The sequence below is a fragment of the Aethina tumida genome, chromosome 1 (genome assembly GCF_024364675.1).
Source record: "Aethina tumida isolate Nest 87 chromosome 1, icAetTumi1.1, whole genome shotgun sequence".
Taxonomy (NCBI): Eukaryota; Metazoa; Arthropoda; class Insecta; order Coleoptera; family Nitidulidae; genus Aethina; species Aethina tumida.
In genome coordinates, this window is record NC_065435.1 from 80,014,348 (window position 1) to 80,027,807 (window position 13,460).

The 13,460-nt window shown below is 36.7% G+C and overlaps 1 protein-coding gene across 1 annotated transcript; it reads left to right on the top strand.

Annotated features, from left to right (window-relative positions):
* The first annotated feature begins 718 nt into the window (after nt 1–718).
* LOC109596937 (homeobox protein unc-4) lies at nt 719–12,836 on the top strand. The gene is made up of 3 exons (XM_020012538.2): nt 719–1,259; nt 8,990–9,177; nt 11,515–12,836. The coding sequence occupies exons 1-3, from the start codon at nt 1,016–1,018 to the stop codon at nt 11,974–11,976; spliced, it is 894 nt and encodes a 297-aa protein (XP_019868097.1). The 5' UTR covers nt 719–1,015; the 3' UTR covers nt 11,977–12,836.
* The last annotated feature ends 624 nt before the right edge of the window (nt 12,837–13,460 follow it).

The window sequence follows — 13,460 nt, forward strand, 5'->3', positions numbered from 1 at the left end:
GGATTTCAAGTTTTTTTTAACAGTTTTAAAAACATTTTTGTGTATTTCAATATGTGAGTCGTATATATTGGCATTGGGATATCTCGTTAATAATTTCAGTGGTAATTAATCACATGTAATAGGTAAAAATACAATTACATATTTTTATTTATGTTATGTTATAAATAAATAATGTCAGTTTTGTATTGGCAGATCGTATCAATTATTGGGTTGGAGTTTTTTGCGAATTAAAAACAATCCGCCGGCCGCAAGTTAACGCGATCGCATACAAAAAAAAACCACGACCCCATTTATATAAACGGCCCCCGCGTCGCGCCATCCCCCAAAACGTAATTAACAATAAATCACAAAAATCCGGAGCGTCAATCCATCAAAAAAAAAAAAAAAAAAACAACAACAAAAGGGAGGGAAAAAAGGAAAAATAAATAAAAGTACGAAAAATAATAAAATAAAAGAGAGGCAGCGGTAGTGTCCGAACGGCGAAATAGCGAAATAGCGAAATAGCGAAATAGCGAAAGCACATCAAAAAGCCGAAACAATAAATAACCGGCGGCGTATCGACAACACCCCATCCTTCAATGCGAGCGCTTCCGCCGTCGGGGCGCGGTCTAATATGGGGGCGTCCCGCGTCCGACGAATCGCCGCGTCCCGTGCGGTCGCAACGCCCTTTCGAACTGCGAAACACACTTTCCAATCGTCAGTGATCTAACGACTCGCTACTTAGTCAGACACACTCACACGCACACGAGACGCGCGTCTGTGACACACAACATCTAATATCTAATTTTGTGGTGACAGTGCAGTGCGCGGCACGCGACCACTCGACGACAACAAACAACAACAACAACAACAACAACAAAGGAGAAGAAACAACCCAACGATGGATCGATCAGACTGAAATCGGCAGCGGCAGCCGGCCAAACAAATCCATTTTCACCACGCTCATCGTCTGTGTGTCGTCCGAAACGTGTAGGACTGTTCGAAACTGTTCGACACGCTGGAAATTTCGCGGAAGATGGTGCTCGAATCGGGCGTGCTTCCGCCCCCGTTGCAGCTATACGCGGCGGCGGCCGCCCATCTGGCGCCCCGACCGCCTTGGGCGCCGCTGTTGCAATTCCCGGGGGCGGCCACACTCCTCGGGATGCCGGGCGCCTTTTCGCCGCTCAACAGGCCGAGATACCCGCCAGGCTTGGGGCCCGGAATGAGGGCGCCGCCCGGACCGCCGTCGGAAGACAGCGGCAGCGAAACGCACGGAAAAGGTACTTACGGCCGATTTGACGATTTGCCGACGGCAAATGGTTTATTTCGTTATTTCGTACTTGTCTACGAATTTAATTCAATTAAAAACTAAAAATAACCATCTTGCTGATTAGAATGTTTATATTTTTTCATTTAAATCTAACCATTCAGATATGATATAAATTGAGATAAACATTTGGACCAAGTATGCAGTTAAATAAATCGTAATCGTTTCAGCTAACCAAAGTGGAAAATTACTATCTATTATGTTCAAATCGGTTACTTAAACTTTTTTATGTTAAGTAACAAGTCAACAATATTTTACTACTTGTCAACTATTAAAATAATTTATTTCTAAATTCCTAAATGTAGAGATAAATTTTGGAGTTTAAACATTAATATTAATGTCTAAACTCCATGAAATATCATATACGGACAATATTATTGAAACTATTTATGTGAAATGTTACAATTTAATTATAAAATAATTTTAAAATCAATATTAAGTGATATTAGGTACATATTTTTAAAAAATCACAAAGCTCGATTAAACTTTATTTAAATCTTTTAATTAGTTCAAGATTTTGAGTTCAAATATTAAAAATATTGATGAGTAAATAATTGTACAATAATGAAATAGAGAGACAATAAAAAATAGCAGTTGGGTAATTACACACATGCAAATAAATTGAAACATTTTTTTTTAAATTTGTGATTCGTGTAAAATTGTCAGAGTTTAATTATAAAAGTAACTGTTGAAATGATAGAGTTAATTTTTTAATGTCTTTCGAAACGATTGTTAATATTAATAACTAACTTGAGAGTGAGAATATTGTCAAGTTAGATAATTATTATTATTATTATTATTATTATTATTATTAATATTATTATTAATATTATTATTAGTAATTTATTTTGAAACGTAGTTTATTTAAATATGAAATATGTTTATAATTAAAAATGTATTTTTATTGTTTATTGAGTTTAAAAAGACATTAAACAGTTGATTAAATTGAATGAAAGCGCAAAGAAGAAAGAAGACGGAATCGTAAATCGCAGACTTTTCTAAAATTATTAGGATAGTTTTAATATTTTTACAACCTGTTGAAAAAGTAGTAAAATTTTATGAAAGCGCGTTTCTACAAGTAAAATGCGAAAAGTTTTAATTGAAAATAGAAAAAGAAGAGGAAAGAGGAGATTCTGTTTTTTTCTTATCGCCGGGAGTGAGGATTAATATTAAAGTTGGGATTAGAGTCGGTTTGGTTGGTTATTTACGATTCTGGACATATTCAATTATGATATTATTTAAATTTTGTTACCCAATAAAGAAGCTGATTTAATAAACGGAATGCTGAATTATTGGACGGGCTTTATTGTACCATTCGGAACCTGAACTGGACTCGGCTCAACTAAGAACCGTTTCGTTTCTACGTCTAAATCGAATCCGGTTCGTTCCTTTCGTACATGTGGGAATTTTAATTATTTAAGATTTAAGAAATATTTAATAAACGATCGAGTTTCGATGTAAAATTTGAAATTCAAACAAGTACGTTTCCATTAGACTTTTGAATAATTTATCCTGTAATAGATTTTTCCGTATTTGCTTAAAGCCATCTAATTAAATTATTGCCACGCCAAACTTCGGAGACGGAAACATGGCATATTTATGAATTTTTTTCCTTCCCCAGAACTACGGAATTATTGATTCCCCGTAAATTAAGAAGTTACGATACGATCGGAGTCCGAAAGCAATTACCCCGTCGATTTGCATATTTATTACGGACGATTTTCAGCCATTAAACATTTTTCTTTTTCATTTTGTTTATTTTTATTTTTATTATTATTATTTATTTATTTATTTATTTATTTACTTACTTATTTATTTATTTATTTATTTATTTTCTTGCCTCCGACACATATTTTATTATGAATGATGCGCAGCTGCAACTGATCCGAATAAAGTCATTACGTCCTATTAAAATTTTATGACCGTGCACCTTAAAACATTATTATTATTATTCCTTTAAACACTAATAATATGCCGTCTCGAATACTTTTGTTGTTTCATTTTGATTTCACTTGGACTTTTGGCGAATGCTCCAGTTGATTATGGAAAAATGGAAATGTAGAGGCGACAGAATGCAAATGGCGTGCCTGTAGGCAATTGCATATGCAATTGGCGGAGGAAAGAAGAAGAGTGCGAGGAAGGAAAAGGAAGAGGAAAGGAAAAGGTATAATTTTAGAGGGTCGGATCGCTTCCATCGCGGCCGGCTCGAAATATAATTTGAGGACATTAAAAAAAGGCAACTAATCAACATAATCCGTCCGCTTATTAAATTAATAGATCGATTTGTATCGGTCACTTCGGTTCTATTAATATTCCGGCACTTTGGAGGGAAAAGTGCACGTTAAGGAAAACACATAAAAAACCTTTAAACACCGTCATTATAGCCGATACGAGTGCACGTTCGGTTTTATATCAATTTCGCGAATCTCAAATACATAATAACAAGATATCAAAAGACCGGTTCACTTCGGCTGACTTCGATCGCTTATTACCATAACATCTCTATTACGGTTAAGCAATTCTTTCGCTTTCCAAACTAACCAACCAATAAACAAACCAACCAACCAACCAACCAACCAACCAACCAACCAACCAACAGAAACATCCTCCCCTATATATGTATGTATACATATATATATATATATATATATATATATATATATATATATATATATATATATATATATACAGTCCTTCGATAATTCGAACCTCTCTATAATTGCCGTTGAACGAAGTTATCACGAGTTCCCTAAATCAATACATTTTTATACAGTTGGCCCTAAAAAGTATAAATGCATGACGATTGCTGAAAAGAAGAAGTTAAAAAAGTAGAGAGTAGAGGGAGGTGAGAAGAAAAGTGATGTTGTAAAGAAATTTAAGATTCCTCTGAGTACTCTCATAACCATAATAAAGCACAAGGAGAAAATTTGTGCTGGTCAAACTGCTGCTGCTGGAGTACGGAAAAGAACTACTAAAGGTGAATTTCCTCGTCTGGTTAAGAGACTGTAGAGGACCAAAAGTATGAGTTCGCGTCTACTCTACTACTTCGTCGTCTACTTTGCGCCAAGTGATTATCGTGCTAACAAAAAAGCGGACACAACAGTCCCCCTACATTGTCCAACGTAGAACTTGCAACCAGTGGACCAAGAGATCATCCATAATTTTAAGAAGTTCTGTCGCAAAAAAAATTGTTAAGCTCGTTTTACCACCTCTCGACAAGCAGCTAACTGCGTATATCACGGTTCTGACGGCTATTTTACTGATTGACAAGGCATGGAGATTCAAAAAATCTCCCAACAATTACGGATGATAAAGAACCAGCAATAGAGTTTTCTGACTTTGTTCAAGTGGCGAAATTTTATCTGCGACAGATACAAATGAAAAAACTAACGATGACGATGAGGATGAGGACATTACATCAGACAGAACCTTTGGCAGAGAAAGACTGATCCTCTTTAAGAAAAAGCATTTGTTTCGAAAGAACCTCTTAACTTTTGCCATTCTTAAATAGCAGAATAATAAATAAAATAATTCGTTCGTTCGTTCAATTAATCTTTTCACTGAAAAATTTCGAACAAACACAGCAATCGATTTAATCGATCGAATTTAAACGCCCCGAATTTCAATTATTTTGTTCCGTTCGATTCATTTGCGCGTATCTCGCGTGTCAGCGCGCCAAAATCATTTGTGTCACTCCGTAATTTCCTCCGCGTACGCCATTTAATTAACACCGTGACGGATCGACTATTAATTCATCCATTGTCCGATTTAACGTGTCACAACTATAAAATTAATCGAAAATTAGTTAGAGAGTTGTAGCGGAGCGGAGAAGTTGAATCGAATTGAAAATGAAATGGCAAACAAAATACAATGTTTGGGGGCCACAATTCAGATAAGGGAAAAATTGAATACGAATCGGTCGTTCATTTATTTGATCGTCTCGGATAAGAATCTCGTACGGGCATAATTTCATTTCGCCGTCGTCGTCTGTTTGTTTCTTCCTTCGCATTATACGATGATATATGGATTGAATTCGTCTCGGGAAAATAGAATTTCATTTTGCTGATAAATCTAAAAGTTATTTTTGTCCACTGGCGCCCGAAATGTTCGCTCGCTCGAAATATTTTATTTATTCTTTTAAACTACACCTACACCGGAGGGTCGATTGGTTGGAGGGTTGTTGTTGATTTATTCAATTCTGGGATAGGATCTATCGCGGCGCGGCGATCTTATTCCATTTTTAGGAAAAGCCTAAGAACAAACTACAATATAAAATGACGAAACGAGTTGCGTATAAATGTTGATTATCTTGAACGCAACCTCGTAATTTTCCATTTCCAATGAAAAGGCATAAATCGCAGTGGTGGAATTAAATCGGGGCCGATTGAAAATCGATAAAGCGGCAGCAATTAGGGAAAAATTAATCGGTCCAAATCCGAGCAATAATTCAATCTGCACCAACAACAGCAACAACAATAACAGTTAGGTAGAGGATGGAGAGGATGGAGGATGGACGCAACAAACTATTATCCCTCGATGGCCGGCCGCTAATGGGACGGCTTTAAACTGCGCCAAATTGATAAAGGTCCAGCCGATTTGTTTGCACCGAACTCGAACGCACCAATCGTAAATCAGTCGACAAATTGAATCGCATTCAATTCCACTCTCCACTCCACACCGACAAACTCCTGAACACTCCTGAACACTCCTGAACACTCCTGAACACTCTTGAACACTCACTCCTGAACACTCCTAATCGCCTTTTTATCTTTTACGTTGTTCTTGCTGTTGTTTGAAATTGGCCTGAGGCCTCAAAAGAGCATCATCATCATCATCATCATCATCATCATCATCGGTTCTTAGAAATAATAAATAGAACAATCCATTTAACCGCATATAACACAACATCGTGCTTTTCGGGGGCGATGGAGGTGACGGAGGTGGTTGTTTTCCCTCTGGACGTTTAGATTTTTATTCGAGGATGATTTATATCGACATTAGGCCGCTCCTAACCTCTCCGATTTGCTCCGCGCAACAATAATAGAGTCTGGCTGGTAAATGGGCCCCGCGGGGGTGATGCATCCCCTTCCCAATTTACCGCCACATTATGGAATGCGTTGTTTAACAAAATCCACCCTCTACACTAGACTGGTGGACGGTTGACGGGTGCATGTCATTAACACCGGACTGCTCTTTTCATTATCGTTTCGTATCGTATCGTATTGTTACACACTTGTACTATTACAAATTACAATGTTATCCGTAAAAATTAATTACTTAATTGGTAATTCTTAAGAAACACGACAAATCCGTCTTAATATTAGTTCATTTGACATATGACAACATTGATTTAAACAACCTAACGGACGTCTAGAATTCTATCTAAATCTCAAATTTATCAATTATAAAATATATAAAATAATATTAACATTAATTGCACCTATGTACGTAATATAATAGTATAATGTAAAAGAAGTATAGAAGTAAATGATAGATTTTAAAGTGAAATAACAAAATGAAATTTATTAAATGCAAGATTATAATATTAATTTAGCTTCGAACCTATTTGCAATTATTTCCTGCTGTGCAGTCAACGTTTATGTCAAGCTTAACTATACATTCATCTTTGTAATTGCTTCATTACGAATTCATTTTGTACGAGTGTAATTATACATATAAAAACAGTGTTCAGCAATTTTTATCTCTTTTTATTTATTACTATTATATTGTTATTATTTAATTTCGGCGAGAGAACCTTCAGAGAAGAAACGGTTAATTTATGCGAGCCATTATTAAAAACACTAATTAATAATTTAGTGAACCAGTTGCCGCAGGCGAATCAATTCCTAATTAAAACTGTTAATTAAAATCCAACGTTTTAATTAAATTTCAGCCATTTCGGAGTGTTTAAAGACACACAATAGAAACACCATAAATTACATATTAATCCCGGCTCTACCTGATTTTCAAAATGGATAAAAAAGAAGGTGAACAACGGAACAGTTGGGAAATGAAGTGTTGACAATAATACCGAGATGAATCCACTAGTTTATTATTACTTTTATTTTGGTAATCCGGTCCGGTTCGGTGTGCAAATTGCCCGTGTCCAATTGGAAATCACTCGATACCAGATCGATGATTTTACTCGCTTAAAAATTGCATACCACCAGTAAAGTAAGTACGAGTAAAATAAAACTAAAAGCTAGACTTCACGGTGTTATTATGTAGGATTTCGTTGTTAATATTTCATGTGGGATTATCCTTTGTAGATTTATGAATTGCTTAACGATATAACTAACCCTCATCCAAACAATGACACGTGCCACAATCATTAATAAAACTCTTATCGACAGTCACTATTTTCCCGTTGCTCCTCTCCCTACGGACCAATTTACTTCGAAACGACCCCCGCACAAATAAAAACAATCCCGAAAACATACCGAAAGATGAAAACTTCCTAAACAGTGTGGTGTGCTTGAACAGTGCCAATCAATTCGCCCCCTTATTATAATCGAAACGCGCCCCATGAAAAAGCTAATTGTTGCCCGTCCGGAAGCTGAGCCCGGATTATGTGCTGTGTTTAAGTTATGCAATACCATAAGATAGACGTGCCCGGAAAATTGGCCGGCTTATCGATGTTCCGGGGGATCAAAACGGAGGGTGGGTGTTAAGACTCGGTTTCCTTCGGATTGATGTCGGGGGATCATTATTGGCTCGTTTCGGGACTTTACGGGGTTTCAACCCGCTTTTCTACTTCTTACCCTACTGCTAACGGGATTTGATGTGAGGGTGGTTCAATTAATAACACTTGACAATTTCTATAAATTTATTTTGTTTACAAATTAACAATAACTTGTCCTGATTTTTAAGAGAGACAGTAAATGTCTCTCTCAAAATTCAGTAGGATCAAAGACTTTCCTATCGGTATATCTTTCTTTGTTATTTACTAAAGGGTATTGATGTTCTGTTTCAATTCACAAATAGCTCTAGCTAGAGTAGGTCTAGCATTTTTGGTACTGATCACACTACAATCACTTTGTAGTGATCAATTATAGTCAATAAGGGACAAAAGCAAAAGGTACCATATATTGTAAATAAACTCGAAGAAAACATTAATTAATATAATGAAAGTCAATTATTACTGTCCTATTAGTGTTTGAAATTTATTAACTGTTCTCGGTACAAATGGACATTGATATATCGTGCAAAATAATGAAAATGTACGACGCGAAAAATCAATAGAATTTACATGAATATTAGAAAAGGGGTGAACCGTCCATGCAAAATTACATTTCTGATTACGGTTTTTATTAAATAAAATACTAAAATAGTATGTATATGATAAATTAAATGAAGGAATAATTAATTCCTCAAGGACATCAACACACCACATCATTCACATTAACAACACGGATCCTGATCAATTTACTTCAATTGGTTACAGTACGGTTGTAGGAATAGATTTCGGTACAAATGGAAGCTACTACTACTGGCAAATTATAACGAACTAAACAAATTAATAATTAGATATAATAAAAGCAATTAAAATGTTCAGTAACAGTAATTATCCATGTAAATTAGATAAATTAAATCTAAATGTTCTAAATAAATCATTATTCGCTTTCATTAGTCCGTTCCTAGATGTTATGTTATATGATGATATTGTTGTGATGATGGTTACAGGAGGTGCTTGCAGTAGCGGCGAAGCCGATTCCGAGAGCGCCGCATCGAAACGTCGCAGAAGTCGAACAAACTTCAACAGTTGGCAGCTGGAGGAGTTGGAACGCGCCTTCCTGGCCAGCCACTATCCCGACGTGTTCATGCGGGAAGCGCTGGCGATGCGACTGGACCTGAAGGAGAGCCGAGTCGCCGTAAGTAAAACTCTTTTATTCGTTCTATCGCCTATCCTAAGTGAAAATTCTATTTAATGGAGGCGGCGGATGGAAAATCAATCCGCGGGTAGGGATAAAGATCGTGGGAAATGCGACGGTCGGATTCGTTCGGTTTCAACGGGTCGACCGACGAATCGAATTCTTTTATCTTTATCTTTATCTTATCTTTATCTTTTATCCCGACACTCAGTGTCCATACCGTGCTGTATGTGTAGTGTGTAGTACTTTCAAGTGATATTGTAACCGTACGAAAATTGAAATGGTTTTGTTCGCGTGCAGTTTATTATTATCTTGTAGCGACAAACTGGAGCATCGTTTAATACGGGGAGAGGAGGAGATTTCTTGGCGGTAATTATTTTCGAATTACGGTTCTGTTACGGGTTTCTATTAACCGGCCAAATTTCGTTTTACGACTCGACAACAAATTCGATTTTCTTCTTCGTTTCCGTTTCCCCCGAGCGAAATTAACTCACTTAACTTAACTTCTTCATCTCTTCATCTCCTCTGGTGATCCTTTCCATATTCACACAGCACACGCACTTTATACATACCGTGCCGTTTTGTTATAATATTAATTAAAGACCGCGGGCGAATGCGATTACGAATTAGAACAGAAAACAGAGAACAGAGATCGATTATACGACACCCCATCACTGTGTAATTAACGGGGTAATTTGGGGGCGGTGTGTTGGCAATACGTCTTGCGGTGGCGTGTAATGGCCTCCCTTTACAGACTGGCTATTCGAATCGCTGCTGTCCGACAATAATAACAATAATAACAATAATTGCCCGATATACATATAAATTGATTGTTTGCAGAAGGTTAATGACCTTCTCAAATTTTCTAACATGCTGATTGTAAATTTGTACTGCTGTAAATTTTAATTATCCCGTTTTTCTCAAACTCGAACTCGAACTCGAACAAATTATATATATATATATATATATATATATATATATATATATATTGTAGATATAATTTACTATTATCATACCATACATACGTACGAGTACGATCAGTGTAGAATAAAAAACGTAAAAACGTGCAATGAGTTTCGAGAAAACTGATTCGTAATAAGTATAATAAAATCGAAAATTATCAAACATCATGTTATTGATGGTTAATGAATGGAGCCACAGAAATTGTTTACATTTTAATTAATTGCTCTAATTATTTACGTATTTATCACTGATTATTGTGCACGTCAGCAAAAATAACATACACTTATTTATTATTGATGCACCCAGCTCGATGTTGTCTGTTCGATAATGACTGTTGAGATTTGGTCGAAAGACAATAATAAATTTTTGTTGAATCGTGGGATCTTTAAACCGATTCGATAAGCGCGAACATAAATCAGGAGTCGATTCCCGATCCCGATAACGTCCCCAATTGCGAACCAATTAATTCCCCAACGAAATTAATAGGATGGGATTCGTGCGCCGCCGAAATGTACAACGGGGGGTTGAAACGGGGCGCGCTCACATCTTTATCGCGTTCATTACCATAGCAGACAACCGGGCGAAAATTACCTTTCGTGTCTATTACCGGTTAACACGAAACAAGACCGAACATGCAGATCATTTTATTTTTCACTTTTGCCGTTGCACCCAAGCAAAATTTTAATTTTACACTAACGAAAAATGCCGCTAAAATCAATATAATAAAATGTCAACCTCCTCATCTTATTGTCCCGTTCGGAATTCCCGACACGTAATTTTCCTAGAGGGTGAAAAGTCGTCTTTCCGCAAAATCCTCGGTTCAATTTAAATAAAACTCCGTCACTTATCCCCACAGTTTGTCCCTTTATAACCTTTACATTATTTTATTTCGGATCCTTTCCGGAAATGTTACAACAATAAAACATGGGCTTACCTAAAAATTCCTTCATCAAATAACATTAAATAAAAGTGTTCGGTCTGGACTTTTCGGTTTGGTTCACAAATAACATCGATTCCCGAGAGAACGAATCGACTGTTGACCCGCACGCGGGTTAGACCCGAAAAGTGGCGTTTTTCAGGGCCAGATGGTTCGTCTGTCTGTTCCTTAGAGAGTTCGGTCTGGTAGGATCGAGATTTATCGGAGGTGGATTTTGTAGTTGCCGCCCCAAAATCTGTTCGCCGCCATTGATGTGTTTTATCGCCGCAGACGATTTACTAATAAAGTGGATTTTTACCTTTTCTTTTCTCGTTCATTCCATTTTAGAGGAGGAGGATTTATCGCAAGCATTTTTTTCTGTTTAACACTCCACGTCCAATATTGATGCAATTGGTTATAACTAAACAAAACTAATTTATTAATTATCTTTGTTTCAGGTGTGGTTCCAGAACAGGAGAGCAAAATGGCGTAAGAAGGAGCATACGAAAAAAGGTCCCGGCCGACCGGCACACAACGCTCATCCCCAATCCTGTTCCGGCGAGCCGATACCGCCGAACGAGTTGAGGGCGCGCGAAAGAGCCCGTCGCCGGAAAAAGCTGCAAAAAGCCTTGGAACGTCAGGCCCGCAAGTTACGAGCAAAAGGAATCACCGTCGATTTGGTGGCTCTGAAAAGGGAGTACCTGTCGCAACGTGGAGTCGATCCTTTGGACAGTGACAGTGACATTGACGTGGTAGGTGACTCCGGAGCGGAATCGGATAATTTTAACAATTCGAGAGACAACGACGTGTTCTCGAACGCCTCTGAGACCGGGGTGGATCTAACGGCGGCGTCCCACGACGACAAAAGTCGACAGAGGCTAAATCCGTTCAGTATAGAGTCACTTTTGAACACCACATAGTTTCGCATTGATCGGATCAACAGATAAACAATGACTATGTTGATGAACTGTGCAATAAATAGAGTGTTTGTTTGTTTGTTTGTTTGTTTGTTTGTTTGTGTTTGTTAAGATCGGTTTGGCTGCAGTTTTGCAGATTCATTTTTGTATATTATCGGTGATGTTTGTGTAAATAGTAAATTGGACATATCTATCGAGTGATCTGTCTGCAGTCAAACCTGTATTTATTTTGTACATATTTAGCAACATAATGAAGAGAATCCCTTGTATAAATTTCCCACACCCTGCCCCCGCCCTTCCCAAATTTCCGAAACAGTACTGTAATTATTAGATTAAATGGATGCCCTTCGTCCGTCGGATACAAATATTTTTAACTCATTTTTTGTACAAAAGTTGGGGCCATCCAAAAACAAAAGGAAAAACCAAAACAAAGACAATAAAAATCATACGAAATCAATCGAATCGCCTCAACGAGAAATGTTTGGCCTTTTCGGAACCATATCAATAAGATTATCTATCGTTTGGATCCGATGGACGATCGAATCAACAACGTTTCGTACTAGGACAGCAATACATCCGCAAGTTCAAATTGTTTAGACTTAGACATAAATAAAGAAAGTGCATGTCGTCCGTTTATTCCTTCGGTTGTCCGTCTGTCTGTCTCATTTCATTTGAGAAATTTCCTATTAGCTGACAACGATGCAAACAAAACGATTCATCATTCTCTTCAAACTCTCTTTGTCGAACAACGAACATTGTTGTCGGCTAATTCGAAATCTACTATTAAACACTAATCAGTGATCTGCAGTGCTACTATATCAGATAAATTGAATTATCTATAATAAATATATTATTTATTCGAATTCTTATGTGTTTTATTTTACTCTCTACTTTCTTTTTTCATTTCATTAAACTTAACCAAAAATAATGACAACTTATCAGATTTAGGGGTTGATTTGGGGGATGTTCCGTATCGGAGATAAAGCGGCATATGTCGGTATCAAGGGTCTTTTTCGGGATTAGGGGAGGATCGAATCGGGTTATTCCCCATGTGTATCCAATAAATGTTCATCAACTCTGCACTCTGTACATACACAATCGTATTTAAATTAAAAACAACAATCAAACTGAAGTTTTATTAATATTATATTTTGTGCTAATTGTATTTAAGTGCATCATCGATTAAGAAATTTCAAAATCAATGATTCAAAATGAGTTTTTAACAAAATACCGAATACAATCATGAATACTGTTATTTGAATTTGTGGTTGTAGTAAAATATGGATGGAAATGTGAAGAAATGAATCAGTTGAAGAAAATGAATTAGCAATGAAATTGCTTTGAAATTGCTTCGTTCTAAACCTCTCTGAATTAGTTAAATAAGTTGTTAAGAGATGAGAATTATTCTCGTTTTATGTGCATGTATAATTATCCAGAATTTTCATTTCTTCTCTAATAAAACTGATCTACATAAAAATGTTCGTTTT

Excerpts from the sequence above, each read along its gene's own strand:
- LOC109596937 (XM_020012538.2), top strand. The coding sequence starts at position 1,016 with ATGGTGCTCGAATCGGGCGTGCTTCCGCCCCCGTTGCAGCTATACGCG. Across the intron at positions 1,260-8,989 it reads CAGCGAAACGCACGGAAAAG|GAGGTGCTTGCAGTAGCGGC; the intron begins GTACTTACGGCC and ends TGATGGTTACAG. Across the intron at positions 9,178-11,514 it reads TGAAGGAGAGCCGAGTCGCC|GTGTGGTTCCAGAACAGGAG; the intron begins GTAAGTAAAACT and ends TCTTTGTTTCAG.